Source organism: Scyliorhinus canicula, chromosome 2 (assembly GCF_902713615.1).
Source record: "Scyliorhinus canicula chromosome 2, sScyCan1.1, whole genome shotgun sequence".
NCBI lineage: Eukaryota > Metazoa > Chordata > Chondrichthyes > Carcharhiniformes > Scyliorhinidae > Scyliorhinus > Scyliorhinus canicula.
Genome location: NC_052147.1, coordinates 116,267,868 through 116,287,865, shown reverse-complemented (window position 1 = coordinate 116,287,865; position 19,998 = coordinate 116,267,868). Strand labels below are relative to the sequence as shown.

General features: G+C 42.8%; 2 protein-coding genes across 2 annotated transcripts in view; one reads left to right on the top strand and one right to left on the bottom strand.

Annotated features, from left to right (window-relative positions):
- The window catches only part of arg2 (arginase 2), a 15,875-nt gene extending 8,422 nt beyond the window's left edge, over positions 1-7,453 (top strand). Inside the window, exons 3-8 of the mRNA XM_038785622.1 lie at positions 4,177-4,354; positions 4,540-4,699; positions 4,834-4,928; positions 5,585-5,689; positions 6,307-6,443; positions 6,619-7,453. Coding sequence (XP_038641550.1) covers positions 4,177-4,354; positions 4,540-4,699; positions 4,834-4,928; positions 5,585-5,689; positions 6,307-6,443; positions 6,619-6,821 — 878 coding nt within the window. The 3' untranslated portion in view covers positions 6,822-7,453. The remainder of the gene's footprint in view (positions 1-4,176; positions 4,355-4,539; positions 4,700-4,833; positions 4,929-5,584; positions 5,690-6,306; positions 6,444-6,618) is intronic.
- On the bottom strand, positions 7,222-19,998 carry vti1b (vesicle transport through interaction with t-SNAREs 1B). The gene is made up of 6 exons (XM_038785648.1): positions 19,618-19,998; positions 11,775-11,833; positions 10,888-11,073; positions 9,408-9,581; positions 9,193-9,254; positions 7,222-7,667 (listed from the first exon to the last, which is right to left on the bottom strand). The coding sequence occupies exons 1-6, from the start codon at positions 19,712-19,714 to the stop codon at positions 7,571-7,573; spliced, it is 675 nt and encodes a 224-aa protein (XP_038641576.1). The 5' UTR covers positions 19,715-19,998; the 3' UTR covers positions 7,222-7,570.

Sequence of the window (19,998 nt, the reverse complement as noted above, 5' to 3'; positions counted from 1 at the left end):
AATTTATATGTAGCAAAAAGTGTACATGTTTGAGGCAATCATGCTAAGATTTTCGGATCCTGCATGGGAAAAGCTTATATCTGTAGCATCAGAGGACCAAGTTACAATGATCGAGAAGACAATAGGATTGCTTTTGCTTGTTGTGAAATGTAAAACATGGTGTCGGAAGAAGAAGTCGATTGTTTAAATTTGAGATGAGAAATTACTTCAGTCAGAAATGAAATGAAAATCGCTTATTGTCACAAGTAGGCTTCAATGAAGTTACTGTGAAAAGCCCCTAGTTGCCACATTCCGGCGCCTGTCCGGGGAGGCTGGTACGGGAAGGTTGTGAATCTTTGGAATTATTTGCCCCAGAGGGTTGTGAAGGCTGGGACAGACAGAATTTTGGTGTCTCGGGGAATCGAGAGGTGTAGTGGGAGAGTGGAGCCCAAGCCCAAGATATGCCATATTGTATTCAAAGAGCAGGCTGAATGGGGTCAGATGGTCTACTCCATTTCTTGTGAAGGAGTGGCAACCCTGAGCAGGTCCAGTGACAGCTGTGGAAGGGGTAGCTCAGTTAGTAGTGTCTCCTCCGCAATGGAGTGCTTGAAAACTGTACAGTTGGGGATTGTGATGGGAAGAGAACAAACTGGAAGGCAGGAGTGATATTTAAATGCTTTGGGTTGATGGTCCAAAGCATAAAGGAGAATAATGGAAGGAGTAAGCAAAATAGTCTAGGGGGTGTAAATGTGAGAAGCAGAATGACCTGAGAAAAAAAAAGAGGTTCGGATCTTAAATTGTCGCCTTCTGAATGTGAAGAATGCTGTAAACTGTCAGTTCTGACAGAGGATCACCAATCTGAGATAAAGGTAAAGTCACCATAGTCCCAGATGACCATAGGCTGCTTTCCCATTCATTTAATCAACTTTTGCCTTTCTTGGCATTTTTACTTAAAAATTAAAGTAACCCCCTATAGTAAATCAGTTGGAACTGCCTTGAGATAATTAGCCTATGTTCGAGACTCCTCTAATACTAAAGCAGTCAATGCCTATATGCATCAAGACCTAGGCAATGTTTAGGCTTGGGCAAGTAACATTTGTGCCTCCAATGCCAGGAAATGACCATCTCCAGCAGGAGACTAACCTGCTCCCCTTGGCGTTGAATAACATTATCATCACTGAAACTCCTTTGTCCTGGGAATTGCTGTTGAACAGAGTCTTACTGGACCAGCTATATAAATACTGTGATACACGAGCAGGTCAAGACCTGGGCATTCTGTGACGAGTAACCCTGATTCCCAAGACAGTCAGAATTGTGATGAAATACTCTTCACTTACCTGGATGAGTGCAGCTCCAACAACACTCAAGAAGCTCAAACGCCATCCAGGATAAAGCAGCTCATTTGATCAGCACCCGGGCCATCATCATAAATATTCACTCCCACCACCACCAGTACACAATGACAACAGTGTATACTGTATCAAGATGCACTGCAGAAATTTTCCAGGGCACCTTCAACAGCATCTTTGAAACCCACTACGTCTGCCATTTCAGACTAGAGCACCAGGATAAAAAGGCTGCCACCTGTTAAGTTGTCCGCCAAGCTACATTCCATCTTGGCTTGAAAATGTCATAATTTCTTCACTGGGCTGGGTCAGAATCCCGTAACTCCTTCAAGCATCACTGTGGGTGTGTCTACATCACAGACTGCAGTGGTTCAAGATGCCTTCGAGGGCATTTGGGGAGGGGCAACAAATGGCCCTGCCACATTCCATGAAAGAGTAATTAAAAACATTTAACTTAAATCTGGGGACGGCACAGTGGCATGGTGTTTGCACAGTTGCCTCGTGGTGCTGAGGACCCGGTTTTGATCCAGGCCCCAGGTCACTCAGTGTAGAATTTGCACATTCTTACCGGACCAGCGTCTTGCGTGGGTCTCACCCCTACAACTCAAAAGATGCGCACGATAGGCGGATTGGCCACAGTAAATTGCTCCTTAATTGGATTTTTAAAATCTGCAACCATGTGTCTTCTGGGTTTTAAAAACCCCAACATCCTTGGGTTTGCTTAATGATTTCTTTAACCTGACTTATGAAAGTCAAGTTGCTGAAAGGTAACAACTGAAGACTAATGATGGGAATATATGCTTGTGTTGACAGTTTGATACCTAACATGATTGAATAGAAGAGGCAAGCCACCCTGTGTACATCTGTGATTCGACTGGCAATGGCAATATATTAGGTAGATTTATAATTAGTTGTGAGCAGCATGGTAGCACAAGTGGATAGCTCTGGTGCTCTAGTTTCCTCCCACAGTCCAAAGACGTGCAGGTTAGGTGGATTGGCCATGATAAATTGCCCTTAGTGACCAAAAAGGTTAGGAGGGGTTATTGGGTTACGGGGATAGGGTGGAAGTGAGGGCTTAAGTGGGTTGGTGCAGACTCAATGGGCTGAATGGCTTCCTGCACTGTATGTTCTATGTGTTCAGGCTTCTGATACCTGTAACCACTTGGCATAGGAGAAGTGGGTGGGTCCCTAGTTTAGATGACTAATAGGAATGGAATTTTAATCTCTTCCCAATCAAAAACAAATGCCTCTGGTCCTTCAAGGCACAGTTCACTAAAGTGTAAAAGACTTTTTATTTTCTCATTCCTCCTGCATTCCAGTTAAAGCTGATGACAAAATGCCTTGTAGATAATCAGATTGAAACAGGTAGGTAGGTGATCAGATTTAAACAGGTAGTCAGCTAGTATCCAGCACTGATGTGGAGATGCTGGCGTTGGACTGGGGTGAGCACAGTAAGAAGTCTTACAACACCAGGTTAAAGTCCAACAGGTTGGTTTCAAACAGTAGCTTTCGGAGCACTGCTCCTTGGTGAATGAAGAGGTATGTTCCAGAAACGTATATAGACAAAGTCAAAGATGCCAGACAATGCTTAGAATGTGAGCATTTGCAGGTAATTAAATCTTTACAGATGCAGAGATAGGGGTAACCCCAGGTTAAAGAGGTGTGAATTGTCTCAAGCCAGGACAGTTGGTAGGATTTTGCAAGCCCAGGCCAGATGGTGGGGGATGAATGTAATGCAACATGAATCCCAGGTCCCAGTTGAGGCCGCACTCGTCTGCGGAACTTGGCTATAAGTTTCTGCTCAGCGATTCTGCGTTGTCGCGCGTCCTGAAGGCCGCCTTGGAAAACGCCTACCCGAGATCAGAGGCTGAATGCCCTTTGCTGAAGTGTTCCCTGACTGGAAGGGAACATTCCTGCCTGGTGATTGTCGCGCAATGTCCATTCATTCGTTGTCGCAGCGTCTGCATGGTCTCTCCAATGTACCACGCTTTGGGACATCCTTTCCTGCAGCGTATAAGGTAGACAACAGAACACTTCAGCAGTCAAGGGCATTCAGTCTCTGATTTCCGGGTAAGCGTTCTCCAAGGCGGCCTTCAAGACGCGCAACAACGCAGAATTGCTGAGCAGAAACTTATAACCAATTTCCGCACTCATTAATGCGGCCTCAACTGGGACCTGGGATTCATGTTGCATTACATTCATCCCCCATCTGGCCTGGGCTTGCAAAATCCTACCAACTGTCCTGGCTTGAGACAATTCACACATCTGTAACCTGGGGTTACCCCTATTCTGCATCTGTAAAGATTTAATTACCTGCAAATGCTCGCATTCTAAGCATTGTCTGGCATCTTTGACTTTGTCTATGTTTCTGGAACATACCTCTTCATTCACCTGAGGAAGGAGCAGTGCTCTGAAAGCTAGTGTTTGAAACAAACGTGTTGGACTTTAACCTGGTGTTGTAAGACTTCTTACAGTATCCAGCACAGCAGCTATACATACTTTGAAATGGACACCTGGTACTTCCTGCAAGTTACTGAATTGCCATTTCTTTTTTTCTTTTTAAAAAAAAAAAAATAATTTAGAGTACCCAATTATTTTTTCCAATTAAGGGGCAATTTAGCGTGGCCAATCCACCTAACCTGCACATCTTTGGGTTGTGGGGGTGAAACCCACGCAGACACTGGGAGAATGTGCAAACTCCACACAGAGTGACCCAGGGCCGGGATTCGAACCCGGGTCCTCAGCGCCGTAGGCAGCAATGCTAACCACTGTGCCACCGTGCTGCCCTGAATTGCCATTTCCAATGTAGACTGATACATTTCCAAAAATTCATTAAGTACTTCATTTTCAGGCTGTAAAGTGTACGACTATGGAGACCTGAGTTTCACCACTGTACCAAATGATACGCCGTATAACAACATTGTCCACCACCCAAGAACAGTGGGTTTGGCCAACCAGTCATTAACTGAAGCAGTCAGCCGAGCAGTTGGTGATGGCCACCTAAGCATTATGCTTGGAGGAGACCACAGGTGAGTTCACCAACAGCAATTCTAATTTAGTATAGGTCTGAAAACAAATTGATTTCAAATTGCATTGAATTTTGTGGAGAAATTGAATGCTGGTTAAATCTGGAAATGTTGTTTTTCTCTCCTGCACAGTGCTAATGTTTTGTAGTGTGCTCATAACCTTTTTTATCTTTATCATAAATATCCAGTTTAGGAATTGGTTCGGTTCATGGGCATGCACAGCAGCGACCTGATTTATGTGTCATATGGGTGGATGCGCATTGTGATCTAAACACACCTCTTACTTCAATGTCTGGTAATCTACATGGACAGCCAGTGTCATTCCTTATAAGAGAGCTCCAAGACAAGGTAACATTTTATATTTGAATCTTGTCAACTCATTTGTCTTGATAAATCTCAAATGTCCTAGCAATATTTGCCCTAACTGCATTTAACCAGTGTAAACTTGCTGCCCATATTAGAAATGACTTTTTTTTTTAAAGATACCACCACTTCCTGGATTTTCTTGGGTCACTCCTTGCATCTCCGCCAAGGACTTGGTTTACATTGGACTACGGGATGTTGATCCTGCTGAATAGTAAGAACATTCTGTTTTTCAGTTTTAGTACTACTATCTTAACAGACCAACACCGTTCTGCTTTAGGCAGCTAATGAAATATCATCATTGATCAAGCTTTACCTTGCCACGTATACAACCTATTACTTTTAATATATGTTAACACCCAAGTTCCTTATTTAAATCCACCGCTTCAATTTTGATATACAGGACAAACCAGATTCTATAAAATGTATAATTCAGCATTTTAAAATATATTTAAACAAATCATGTTTGCCCACACAGGCTTGATCTTTTCCTGCATTTCCATATCAGTCCTATTTCCATATCAGTTGATATTCCTGCTGTATATAATGAAGCACTTGAGATACTCCCAAGTGCTTCACAACATATTAATTTGGAAGTACTAAAATCTTTGAAAATCAAGCTGCATAATAGCAAATCAATTTTTCATCTGTGATTTGACCTAGACATTTAGTGCACAATCCTTTTCTTCACATCTTCTGTCCATCTAAACAGATATGACATTGTGACAATATAGACTCTAGGCATTGGTGCCTAGACTGTACGTAAGCCCTAAAGTAGCCGTAAATCCACAACTTTGACTCGACAGGCATTTAGCTATTCAATTTGGCAAAGTTTTTCTTTAATTGAAAATATTTGTTCCTTCCCAACAGTTACATCCTGAAAAACTTTGGCATCCGATACTTCTCTATGAAAGAGGTGGATCAACTCGGAATAAGGAAAGTAATGGAAAGAACGTTTGATCATCTAATTGGAAAGTAGGTTTGAACAGAAGAATAAAATGTAGTATTGTTATTCCGGTGAAAAATGAGATAATTGCTTATGGTCGCCTCCAAGGACCAGCTATTTTATCTTGCTGTAGGGCAATTTGTAACACATTGCCATGTATGTAGATTATAAACCTGAGTAGACCTTGGAGAGCAGAATTTTGCTGAATCACTTTCTAACCCATTATGCAGTTTCATTGACAGATTCATTATAGATGAGTAGTAGTTTGCCTGCATTCTAGATGTTGGGACAGCATAAGAACCTGAATTGATAAGCTCACCTTGGTAATGTCAGCACAGGACTAAGGAGCTGGCTTTTAAAGCAGACTAAGGCAGGCCAGCAGCATGGTTCAATTCCCGTTCCAGCCTCCCCAAACAGGTGCTGGAATGTGGCAACTAGGGGCTTTTCACAAACTTCATTTGAAGCCTACTTGTGACAAGCTATTTTCATTTTCATTTGGAATATTGACTGATCTGGAAATGCAGGACAAAATCCAGCCTATGTGGGCAAACATAATATGTTTAAAATATTTTAAATCCTAAAAGCATAGATTAGCAATTGTTACATCCGTAGGTATGCAAGCCTAATTTGGAATATTGTTTTTCAGACAGAAAAGACCAGTGCACCTGAGTTTTGATGTCGATGCTATTGACCCATCTTTAGCTCCTGCAACTGGCACTCCAGTGATAGGAGGACTAACTTACAGGGAAGGAATGTATATTGCAGAGGAAATACATAACACGGGTATGAAACAAATGGCCAAAAGCAATTCTTGATTATCCTAACTTTACCTATCGGGCTTTATGAAAAAAAACTACAATTTAGCACAACCGGTTTTGTGGTGTTGCTCGAGATGAAATGACTTTTCTTAAACTAGCTGTTCGCGTGCAGTAACTTTTAACCTTTTTCTCTCGTACAGGAATGCTGTCTGCAATGGATCTGGTAGAAGTTAACCCCAAGCTTGCAGCTTCAGATGAGGAACTTAATGCAACAGTAAACATTGCAGTGGATGTCATCTCCTTTTCTTTGGGACAGGCCCGTGAAGGATCCCATGGCAAATGTGATGAACTACCGACACCCAGTTCAACATATGCTACAAATGAACAGACGCTACGGCTTTAGGACCTTTTGTTGAAGAAAGGAAGCAGTACAAATTCATATTCCAGAACTGAAATTTTAAAGGAATAGTACTTTGTTTCACATACACTTTATCTTTGGGACACAGTGTTCTCAACCCTTCATCTATATCCCACTTTATTCATAAGGTAATGTGGGCAACAGCCACATTTTCCTATACATTCCATTGTGAAGTATAGGATAATTTCCCTATTCAATTAGCTGGAGATAAATTTGAATAAGCCATCAAAACAGCTTTTTTTCTAGGCCAGGGAATCATGAGAACTTTAAGAAGCTTTGTGCTTGTTTGCATAAAAATCCTTTAAGATTGTTGGAGGGATAAATCTGTGTACTGTTAATAATGTATATTAAATTTTCCCTCCAGATAGAAATAACTTATAGGACATTTGTTAAATATCAAATGACTTTATTAAAAGTTGTGCACATTACTACAATGTAGTTATTAGCAAAGTTTTAAGAGACTGATCAAATGCAACTTGATTTGTTAAGTTTCTTCATTTTGCTCAAAGATACTTCATCAGCTGCAAGACCCATCAAACCACAGGGAAGTCGTCTAACCAGGTTAAGTACGTGATGAAGAATGGAATGGTTCAGCAATAAAAGTACTTTAATACACATCCTCCATGTCTCATCTTTCAACACTGTTCTTGAGCCAGAAACCTGAGCTTCATAGGAAGCACTGAAGCAGAGTTCAGGGCATTGAAACTACAGACTACATGCATGTCCATTTAAAATTAATGTTTGCGGAAGAACTTGAAATATACAACAGCTGCCAGAATCGCCACTTCCAAAATGATGATGATACCCAGTAGCAACTTGTTTGTCATAACCCTAAAGATCAAAACAAAAAGGTCAGAAATTTATCTAATTTCTACTCTTCCAAACACACGAAAGAGGGAAAGATCTTGACCTTTGGAGCAGGAACAACAAGCACTCATTTAATATTTCAAACTTTTCTACCAAAACTTTCTCTATACACACTGCTCCTCCAAGTCTTTGTGGATTGTCTTCAGTCTTGCCCACTCGTCTGCTCCTGTTCCAAGAGTAGCACCAGGTTAAGCAATGGTTTAATTTTAAAATTCTCATCCGGTTCCCAGAACCCTAACCCACTCCAACCATTCTTTCAAATCCCCAATTTCAATCCTCCTTTATTAATGGACAGTGTGCCTGCCTCTGTGTTTAGCTCACTGGGCTAAATCACTGGCTTTGAAAGCAGACCAAGGCAAGCCTCCCCGAACAGGCGCCAGAATGTGGCGACTAGGGGCGGTTCACAGTAACTTAATTCGAAGCCTACTCATGACAAGCGATTTTCATTTTCCATTTCTAAGAAAGCTCCAGATTGGAATCCCACTGGAGGCTGAGGAAGATGCCAATGGCTGGCCGTAAGAGCAGGAGTGACTCCTGGTCAACCTTCCTTGATTTGGAGTGGTGCCCCTCAAGCTATAAGCCCTTGGAGACCGGTTCCAAGAACAACCTGGAAAGTCTGCCTTGCACACCACTCCGTGTGGAAAGAGAAACAACTATTAATGGGCTACAGTCCTGAGCTCTGGAATTGACTCCCCAATCTATTCTTTTAAGCTTCTCTTTAAAACCCACTCCTCTACCAAGCATGTGGCCATCTTCCCTAATCTCGGTGTTAACAATTGAGAAATCTTGTACAAAAAGCCAAGAACTTGCATTTCTGTAACCCCTTTAATCAGATCCCATGAAACCACCATTGGAAGCCAGCTTCATTGTCTTCATTCCTCCAAATCAGAGGGAGCAGGATTTAATGCCAATTCCCTGGAATCCAAATTAAAATAGAGAAGCAGCAAGTTTAAATTGTCATCTAGCTAGTGCTTAATGCATGCGCATTTATTCATTCGACACCCTTGAGGAAAACAACTGCATACATGGCTTAAGTTAAGGTATTGCTAGCAGGAAATGAACGCAGCTCCATCAGTCCAGCTCCTCAATTCATTATTCCTAACTTAGACTTAGTTATTCCAGTCCCACGCGGGACCTAATAATTTATTATTAACCCTCTCACTGTTAACCTTCAACTTTCACAGGCTGATTATGCTATTCAGTGAAAATATCTCCCTCACCTTAGATGGGATCTGATTAAAAGAGTTACAGAAATGCTAGTTCTTGGCTTATTGTACAAGATTTACCAATTGTAAACACTGAGATTAGGGAACATGACCGAATGCTTGGTAGAGAAGTGGGCTTTAAGGAGAAGCTTAAAAGAAGAGATTGGAGAGCCAATTCCAGAGCTTAGGACCTTGGTCATTGGTAGTTGTTGAATGACACTCCAATGTGCACCCAGTGCAGCAGTAATGGTGTTTTGTGGCTAACAGATTTCTGGAAAACTTACCTTCTGGACATGGCACGCAGCATTTTGCGGCTCCGGCTCAGATTCTCACCTGTGTTTATTAGCTTGGAAATGAAAACAAAAAGTATGAACAGCAAAAAAGGGAACAAAATTTCAAATTATCCTGTGTAAAGTTTTCAGACAGGGGGGTATTATTGTCTCATATTTCTCACCAAAACACACTTCGTACACACACACTTTTGACAATGAGAACTCACCCTATCTTTTGAACGTTCCAGTTGCTCACGTTGCCCACCAAGTTCCTCGATTATATCTGAACCTATCTGATCAGTCTCCGCTGCTATCCTATGAGAACGGTCTATACTCTGGGTAGCTCTGTTGAGACTGTCTGTTCCTTGCAAAAGCAAAGCACGCTGAGAAGATGAGTAATTCTGGAAAAGAGAAAATGTTTGAGTTTAAAGCAGAATTAGGTTTGAGCTATTTTAACAAAGAACTAGATACTAGAGACAGCTTTAGATCTTGTGGCGAAGTGAATTTGGCAAAAATTTGAAAGGTTTCAGAGAGTCACAGGATATATTCTGCCACTGGCAAGTCAGTTGTTTACTTCACAAAATGTCCCACCCCGAATCTGATGTACATGTTTTCACCTGACCTTTAGAGAATGATGCAATTGCAGACCTATCTGACCTTAAAAGAACAAACAAAATACTTCCTCCCCTCCCCTTCTCCAGTGACCCCCCAAAACAACCCACAACCAAACACAGCATTTTGTTTCTGTTTGATTAAATTTTAGCATATTGGAAAGCAATGCTGGAAAACTGAACAAGAGGAACTGATCAGGAAGCATGTTGGCTGCTGGGAATCCAGCCCAGATTAAGGGAAGCCACATCTCTCTGCATGCTACAAGTAATCCACAAGGAATAGGGTCAAGCTTCACAGCACAGAATAGTCCAAACTGATATGGAACTAAATCACAATTAAAGAGCCCACTAAGGTGGCTGGTGGAAGAAACAAACATTAAAGAGCAACATAGGGACAATTACAAAGTTAAGGAAAAATGTTTTAGATGTCACCTACAATATGCTGATATAGAGGTCTTGGGACAACAAATAGATTAAATAAGTTGACCCTTCAACTAATTCCATTGCTTCTGAGCTTTACAATTTGCTAATAAAAATTAATAGACATTTGTGTAGTAAGTTCAATGTTAACTCGAATGTGAACCAAATATTCTTATTTGTGATACACCATGTTATATTACACCTAGACGATCTCATTGAAACATACAAGATTTGATAGGGTGGACGCGGAGAGGTCGTTACCACTGGTCATGGAATTTAATACACGGGGGCACAGACCCAGGATAAGGACGCCAATCATTTAGGACTGAGAGAAATTACTCCACCCAAAGGGTTGTGAATCTTTGAAATTATCTACCCCAGAAGTGCGAGGATGTTCCATCGTTCAATATATTTAAGCTGGGATACACATTTGTGGTGTCCTAGCAAATCGAGGGATATGGGGAGGGGGAGGGGGTGGGGGAGGGAAGAGGAGAAAATGGCGCTGAAGTCCAAAATCATCCATGACTATTGAATGGTGGAACAGTCTCTTATCGGCCAAATGGCCGACTCCTGTTTCTGGTGTTCTTGTGTACAGAACTGGATTTATATTTCAATTCTCATTGGTTAGAAGAGAACGCAGTTGCTACAACAATATTTTTTTAGTTGCAATACTTACACTTTGTTCATTTTCAGCATTGTACACAGTGTACTTAACATCACTATGCATTCCATATCCAATGTCATTGCTTCTAACATCCCGCTGTAACTTGCTCACATTTTTTCTGTACGAACGAATTTGTATATTCATCTGATTACGATACGCAGGTGGTGCGTTCTTTATTTCCTTTTCCATCCCATCCAGCTGGAAATAAAAGCATGCAGCAATGAAGGGTGCAAATTATAAAATAATAGATGTTCCTGGCGTTCCCTGATAAATTAAACTATTTTGCAATCTGATTTGTCCAGTAAACCAGTCAATGCACACAGTTTTGAAAGTTGCTAGGGTCATAGAATCATGGAAATTACAGTGCAGGAGACCATTTGGCCCATTGAGTCTGCACAGGCTCATAGAAAGAGCCCTCTACTTCAGCCCATGCCTCCACCCTATCCCCGTAACCCCAGTTAACCTTTTGGACTCCAATGAGCAATTTTGTGTGGCCAGGAATCTGGAGCACCTGGAGGAAACCCACGCAGACACGGGGAGGAAGTGCAAACTCCACACAGTCACCCGAGGCCGGAATTGAACCCGGGTTCCTAGAGCTGTGAGGCAGCAGTGCTAACCACTGTGCCACCCATTAATGAGCCAGATGAGATTTTACGACAATCGACAATGGTTTCAAGGTCATCATTCATTTTTAATTCCAGATTTCATTATTGAATTCAAATTTCACCATCAGCCAAGGCAGGATTTGAACCTGGGTCCCCAGACCATTACCCTGAGTCTCTGGATTACTAGTCCAGTGACAATACCACTACAACACTGCCTCCCCTGTCTAATAAGACATCACACTTCAACTGTCCCAAAGAAGATTTTCTTACAACTCTCCCCTTCAGCGTACTTACGACCTCATTTGCTTCATCGGCTTTTTCATCTATTTCTCGAATAAACCTTTTCTTCTGTTCTGCAAAACATCAAATGGAAGACAAATTACAGTAAATAATGAGTTGGCATAATTCTAATAGGGTTTTCCAGTTCCACCCCAGTCGTTAATAAGCCAAAGGGCGGGATTCCCCCACCCTGGCGACGTGTTTTCCGATGGTGGAGGCGGCTCGTTATTGGTCTCCGGCAGGATCGCACCATCCACCAATGTCACCGGCATTCCGCGCGTGGCTCACACCCTCCACCACAGGGACGTGATCAGCGGAACCGGAAATCCCACCGGCGTGAAGGGCTGTAAAGTCTTGGTTTAAATTCGCTTGTTGTCCTTGAGCCATTGAAGAAAATGGCTTTGACATTAAATTCAGAAAAAAATTCCATTTTTATTTGAGTTCATGTGAGCAGCACTGGAAAATTAAGGCCATGTGTTCCATTAATGTTATATCTCCTGCAAGTCCATTACTTACACAACTGCTGTGGTCTCGGCGGATTAAGCTGGTATATATATGGAAGCACTGCCGGGTGGGGAATGATAAGCTACCTGCTCTACCTGGATTCTGAAGAGTCCCCAAACTCATTTAACTTGTCAACAGGAGATAGCAAAAAGGAATTACCCAAAGGGAGGAAGAGGAAGATTTAGATAAAGAGGCAAGCTATCAATTGCTTGCAAGGTCCATTCTTTTAAGCTGGCAAATTGCCAGTGTATCTTCGCATCCATTTAATACTGCACTAAAGAGCAGGAGAGAAATACATTCAAAATAGAGTGTGATAGGTGTTGCGTTATGCTGCTTTGTGTAGCATAAGCTGCTTCCTTGATGTATGCTTTGACAAAGGAAGCTCCAGACTATGAAATGAGTTCAACTTGTTTATTGAACTATTAACACAGTTCTTACATGACTTCGACTCTCTGCTAATCTAACTGTCATAACTCAGTCTATCTTTACCAGCCTGCTCTAAGCCACGTGCTGGGTGTGATGCTGTTGATCAACCCTGATATATTCTCTAGATGTCTGTCTGTGGAAAGAGGCAGAGCATGTGTGCCCTGTCCTTTTATATGGGCTGTGAAGTGCCCCCTTGTGGTAATGCCACCCCTGGGCGTCCTGATTAACCATTGGTTGTAATAATCCATTAGCTGTATGTCTGCATGTCATGACAACTCTGGTGCTCCCTCTAGTGGTTACTTAGTTGTGTATTTACATTAACCCCTTGTGTATGAAATGAAATGAAATGAAATGAATGAAAATCACTTATTGTCACAAGTAGGCTTCAATGAAGTTATTGTGAAAAGCCCCTAGTCGCCACATTCCGGTGCCTGTTTGGGGAGGCTGGTATGGGATTTGAACCGTGCTGCTGGCCTGCCTTGGTCTGCTTTCAAAGCCAGCGATTTAGCCCAGAGTGCTAAACCAGCCCCAGATGTTGGTGTATATACAGTGATGCATATCAACACAATAGGATATAAATAAAAAGGCTGATCCTATCATTACTAAAGAAGGAGTTTCCCATTAAGTTTCATCAGTGTGCAGACAGTAGAAAGCCAGGACAAAATCTGTTGCAATGTCACAAAAATTATTCAGTGCATTAAAAAGACCAAATCACGGTAGCACTATTATTTAAAAGAAAAACTGCATCAACATGTCACATTTTGATAGTGCGTTATTCCAGATGGGGAAATGCTCTGTGAAGAAAAAAAATCAAGCAGGCTGCTTTGTCCTGGATGGTGTTGAGCTTCCTAAGTGTTGTTGGAGCTGCACTCATCGAGGCAATTGGAGAGTATTCCATTACACTCCTGACTTGTGCACAATGTTCAGCACCATTGCAACTCATCAGATAATAAAGCCCCAATCCCTGTCCAAATGTAGCATGATCTGGACAATATAGAGGCTTGGGCTAAAAGGTAGCAAGTAACATTTGCGTCACACGAGTGCCAGGCAATGACCATCTCCAAAAATAGAAAGTCTAACCATCTCCCCTTGACATTCAATGGCATTACCATCACTGAATCCCCCACTCTCAACATTTTTAGGGTTACCATTGTGGAGGCAGTGGCGTAGTGGTATTGTCACTAGACTAGTAATCCAGAGACCCAGAGTCATGCTTTGGGGACCCAAGTTTGAATCCCGCCATGGCAGTGGTGAAATTTGAATTCATTAAAAAAACAATTTGGAATTAAAAGTCTGAGGATGACCGTCGTATAAACCCATCTGGTTCACAAATGTCCTTTAGAGAAGGAAATCGGCCATCCTTATCTGATCTGGCCTACATGTGACTCCAGATCCATAGCAATGTGGTTGACTCTTAAATGCCTCAGGGATGGAAAATAAATGATGGCCTAGCAATGCTCACATCCCATGACCAAATTTAAAAAAAGATGGCGGACAAGCTTTGTGGAGTCAAGAGATTAGCTACTCGCCGCAAGATTCCCAGCCTCTGTCCGTGTGACACTTACACATTCTCCCCGTGTTTGCGTAGGTTTCGCCCCCACAACCCAAAAAATGTGCAGGCTAGGTGGATTGGTCATGCTAAAATTGGCCCTTAATTGGAAAAAAGGAATTGGGAACTCTAAATTTTAAAAAAGGATTCCTAGCCTCTAAACTGCTTTTGTAGTCACCATATTTATATAGCTAGTCCAGTTCAATTCCTGGCAATCGATGAAATAGCTGAAGATGGTTGGGCCTAGGACACTACACCAAGACAGATTCAAGACACAGTTGTGATTTAACAGTTTTAGTTGAGAGTGTGGCCAAAACGAAATATGCTTGCTGTTTAAACAGGGCTAGATTTCCCCTTTGTATTTCTGTCACAAGTACAACTGAACCAGTGTTTGTTTTATTTATTGTGATATCACATCTGTGGCATCACTAAATGCTACATTGATTTAACCCTCACAAAATCCAGCTTTCTTTCATTTTAATCTGACCGTCTGAACTAATATCAGTACTTATTTCTCATGGGACATGGATTTATCTATTGAGGCAGTATGCACACAAGGCTTTGTTTCCTCATAATTCACATTAGGCCAATTTTTGGAAAAATGCATCAGACTTACAAAACCATTATATTTTAGTCCATCAACGGCAAATAAAATGCAAGTGATTGTTGCCTTAACTCTCCCATCATGGACAGTAATTGAAGTGGAATTTGTTAGAAAGGAAAGGAATCTATCGCTGACCTCGGACCTGCCCGTAAAACTTTGTATGGGCTTCTTTGTGTTGCCTTCCTGAAATGTGCATCATCCCCCATCTTAGTCCCACTGCTATCAAATCTGTCCTTCTCCACCTCTTCATGGACTTCATCAACAATGTACAAAAACACCAAAAAAGCAGAGAGAGATTTACAGTAAACACTGAAGTAAGTACATTATACCATTTTAAAAAGTGTCGCAACATAAGGAATTTAGAGTACAACAAAAGATCTAACCATTTTATCTCTTTGGAGGTACTGATACACTTGGCATATTTCCATAATTCTCTCTTTTTAATACAGCCTCCAATTTCTGTACTTTTCCTTTTAGTGCCTGAGACACAGACATTGCTGCTGTGCTTGTAGCTACACCTGCCAGGACATCTGCAGTCATGATATGTCAAGCTTATTTGTCCTGCATCATCCTCACACATCCTAACTACATTTAGGTCGACTCCTCTTTCTGCCCCCTCTAGAAGAGATCGGAGAAGGTTTTCAGCGCTGATCAAAGGACTAAAATACTGCTATTTTCTTTTCTGGGTGTCACTTTTAAAGAGTTTGTTTTTTCTCTTCCAATTTCAAGCACCTCTTCATTTGTCATGTGGAATTTTAAACACATGACTTAGCACCTACGTTTCAAAGGCCTGTTTTTTTCCCACGGATATTTGCTTATTGTCCAGGTTTCTGAGGCAGTCATATAAATACATATGATTTCAGGTAGAGATTGGGTTTAAAAATCAAACACGGAGCACAATTGGCCAAGAGGTAAATTGGAGCATGTGAGGAGATGCTGGTTTTGTATTTCAGCAGCAGGGAAGAGGCGCTGGGGCAGGACAGGTGCCATTTCCGGCAGCACAGTGGCACAGTGGTTAGCACTGCTGCCTCATGGCGCTGAAGTCCCAGGTTCGATCCCGGCTCTGGGTCGCTGTCTGTGTGGAGTTTGCTCATTCTCCCCGTGTTTGCGTGGGTTTCACCCCCACAACCCAAAGATGTGCAGGCTAGGTGGTTTGACCACGCTAAATTGTCCCTTAATTGGAAAAAAATGAATTGGGTACTCTAAATTTATTTTTAAAAAAGGACAGTTGCCATTTCAGATAAGTCTATTTAGGTGAGAAACAGAGAGAGGAGTCAGAGCAGCCTGTTTGATTGGCATTCCCATCCACCACCTGAAATGATCACTCCCTCCACCACTGACGATCAGTGACAGCCATGTGCACCATCTACAAGATGCACTCACCAAGGTTCCTTCGACAGCACCTTCCAAACCTGCGATCTCTAACACCTAGAAGGACAAGGGCCACAGGTGCATGCAAGCACCACCACCTGGAAGTTCCCCTCCAAGTCTCACACCATCCTGGCTTGGAAATATCTTGTTATTGTTTCACTGTCGCTGGGTTAATCCTGGAATTTCCTCCCTAACAGCACTATGGGTGTACCTACTCCACGGACTGCAGCACAACACCACTAACTGCAGCAAAACATGGGCAATGCATAAGAGATTGGAATCAAAGAACAAAGAAAAGTACAGCACAGGAACAGGCCCTTCAGCCCTCCAAGCCAACGCCGACCATGCTGCCCGTCTAAACTAAAATCTTCTGCACTTCCGGGGTTCGTATCCTTCTATTCCCATCCTATTCATGTATTTGTCAAGACGCCCCTGAAATGTCACTATCGTTCCTGCTTCCACCACCTCCTCCGGCAACGAGTTCCAGACCTCCACTACCCTCTGTGTAAAGAACTTGCCTCGTACATCTCCTCTAAATCTTGCCCCTCGCACCTTAAACCTATGCCACCTAGTAATTGACCCCTCTTCCCTGGGAAAAAGTCTCTGACTATCCACTCTGTCTAGTCCCTCATCATTCAAAAGACCTGTGCCCCTCATAATTTTGTAGACCTATCAGCAGACGGTGGTGAGATTACGTTGCGGCACTGGTGGTGTTAGAGCTAGGAAGAGAATAATTTAAACAATAAGATGAGAATTTTAAATTTAAGGTGTTGCAAGATCGGCAGCCAATGTAGATCAGAGAACACTGCCAAATAAGGATTTGATGCAGAATAAGATAGTGATTCTCAAACTGTGATGCAGGGAGACCTAAGTGCAGCGACCTTGCAGCGGATGTACAATGTAGGGCTAGCGTTACCATCTGGGTGACTGCCAAGAGTGCCATGGTGAAGAGCGAGTGAGTGACAGCCATTGGAGTGATTGCCCCCCCACGTAACCTGTGCTCCCCCCACCCCATCCCACCTGTGCTCCCCCCACTCTCATCCCCATGTTCCTCCCTAACCACACCCATGCTCTTCCCCAATCCCACCCCATCCATGCTCGTACTCAGCCCCACCCCCACTCAGCCAGCCACCCATGCTCCCTTTGTGAATTTTCCTTGTACCACCCTGCTATTGCTCCTCCTCCCATGGTGCCCTCCCATGCTCCAGCTCCATAGATACTTTAATTTAATTCCCCAGTTTTCCAGCTCTCTGCCTGCTTCCCTGGTGCTTTCTCGAGGCTCCTATCCTCTCAATGACCTCCTCCTCCCTACCCATTTTCCTAAAACAATTAAAATACTCTTTACATGCAATACTCCCATACTTATATATTATCATTTAGAAAAAGGGAAGGAAATCTGTGCTTATTAATACATTTGAAAATAAGTCTTACAACTGGGAAAGTTTGAGATCCACTGGACAGGATTCAGGCTCCATTGTTCCACATGATCTCAAAGGTGAAAGATGGCAAACCAGCCAGCATTATGCTGTAATACTCAACTCTGGGGGTAAAAGGCACAGATGTTTGAAATCTACCCCTTTGATCAAGCATTTGATCATCTGTCCTTATGTCTCCATATTGATCATATGTCTCCATGTCATTTTTGCTCCTGTGATGCCTTGGGAAGTTTTAACACACTAAAGATACAATTATCACTATGGATCTGCTGTGATGGTGTGAAGACGTGACATAATAGTAGAGGTGGAATCAGATGATTTTTTGAAAATGGTATGGAGTGGTTGGAACCACTCATCTGGTTGGAACCTAGTTTGGCTGGAGAAAATATCTAGGGATGGAGTTAATAACAAAGAGAGAGCTGATGTCCATTTGGGGGGACACAAGAAGGTTGCTTTGACTTTCCAGAGGAAATTAGAAAATATTGCTCGTCTAAGATTGAATATCAGAAATTCTGACAGCCCAGGCACACAGGGGTTAAGTGAAATGGTGAGAATGGAATGTGGTGTACCTATAATGATCCCATGGTGTTAAATTACCAAATAGAAGCAAGTGGATGCAGAATCATAAGGGGCCACAGATGGATTCTTAAGGGTAACAGCAAAGGGGTGAGAAGAGATGTAATTAGTAGAGATATTCTGGCATGGTTGCATAGAGAAGAATGGAGGCATGCGAGGGCAGTCCAACTCAGACAAGCAATGGAGATAGATGATGTGATTGGCTGTGCCAAAGGCTGGAATGGTTAAGAAGTGATTATGTACCACCAGTCAGAGACTGTCAGTGTGCATCCAGGAAAAGAAACAGTTGATGTCAGTAAGTACTGGGCTTTAATAGTGGTAATGAAGGAATAGGTAGGGTAGATGCAGTAAGATGTTTGCCCTGGTTGTAGAGTCTAGAACCAGATGGCACAATTATAAAATAAGATAAATTTATTTACATACAGGGTTGTGAATCTTTGGAATTCTCTACCCCAGAAGGTTGTGGACGCTCAGTCAGAGTGTATTTAAAGTAGAGACTGACAGATGTCTAATTGCTAATGACATGGTGTGGGAAAAAGGCATAATCACATTAAATTGGGGGAGCAGACTTCCTTTTTTTTTAGAACAGTACAGCGCAGCACAGAACAGGCCCTTCGGCCCTCGATGTTGTGCCGAGCAATGATCACCCTACTCAAGCCCACGTATCCAGTAACCCAACAATCCCCATTAACCTTATTTTTTAGGACACTAAGGGCAATTTAGCCTGGCCAATCCACCTAACCCACACATCTTTGGACTGTGGGAGGAAACCGGAGCACCCGGAGGAAACCCACGCACACACGGGGAGGACGTGCAGACTCCACACAGACAGTGACCCAGCCGGGAATCGAACCTGGGACCCTGGAGCTGTGAAGCATTGACGCTAACCACCATGCTACCGTGCTGCCCACTTCGATGAGCTAAATGGCCTGTCCCTATATGGTCAAAAGCTGATTGATATGGGGATCAGGCAGCCATAAATAGGTTTCCCAGGAGAGATGGATCTGGAAAAACTGTTACAAACAGCAGTTAAGATTGGAGATAGCCACGGTGGACAAAGAGTAGACAAGCGGAAGTTTGGAGATTTCTAGGTTTCTCACAGTCCACACGTGATGTTATGAGGAGGTGGGTTGGTGAGGTAGAGAATAAAGAGAGAGATGGTTTGTAGCAGAGAAAAGAAATTTGTCTACTGGAGAGAGAGAGAGCCTCCATAGGGCCTCCTGAATGTTGTCACAGTTCATCAATTTGTACATTTGAACATAGAGTAGAAGCCAAGCTATAAGTGGAGTCCAGTCAGCATGTTCTAGATTCAGTACCTCAGACATGGTATTTGACATGGGCTGTCCAAGTTGAAAAGCCTCCGCCATAAACAAAAAGCAGCATCTCCCTCACCTCCCGAATACGCGGACAGCTGCTCACACTGGCGCCTCAAATCCTCATAAACACTACCGAACGCTTCGTGCAGCTTCTCAAAGTCCTCGGAAGACATCTCGGGGATGATTTTAAACAACGGGATTGACTCTGAGGGGAAAACCAGCAGCAGCTACAGCAACATCCCGCAGGCTTCCGGCTCCTCCTTCCGCAATCACCTGACTTCATTCACCCAGACCCTCAAAACAGGCACGTTTATCCAGCATCCTGCTTTGGCGCGTTCGCCATTACTTCACTTTATTATTTCCCCTCCAGAGAGGCAGTCACCGGGGGTGGGGGGTGATGGAGACGGACCCGGACTGATCCTGGGCTTGGGGGGGGAAGGGAGAATAGGACGGACCG

What these genes read in the sequence shown, in the direction of transcription:
- vti1b (XM_038785648.1), bottom strand. Translation starts at nt 19,714, where the DNA reads ATGTCTTCCGAGGACTTTGAGAAGCTGCACGAAGCGTTCGGTAGTGTT. An exon ending in CCGATGAAGCAAATGAGGTC is followed by an intron (nt 11,074 to 11,774) that starts GTAAGTACGCTG and finishes TTTTATTTCCAG; the next exon opens with CTGGATGGGATGGAAAAGGA. An exon ending in ATGCTGAAAATGAACAAAGT is followed by an intron (nt 9,582 to 10,887) that starts GTAAGTATTGCA and finishes TCTCTTTTCCAG; the next exon opens with AATTACTCATCTTCTCAGCG.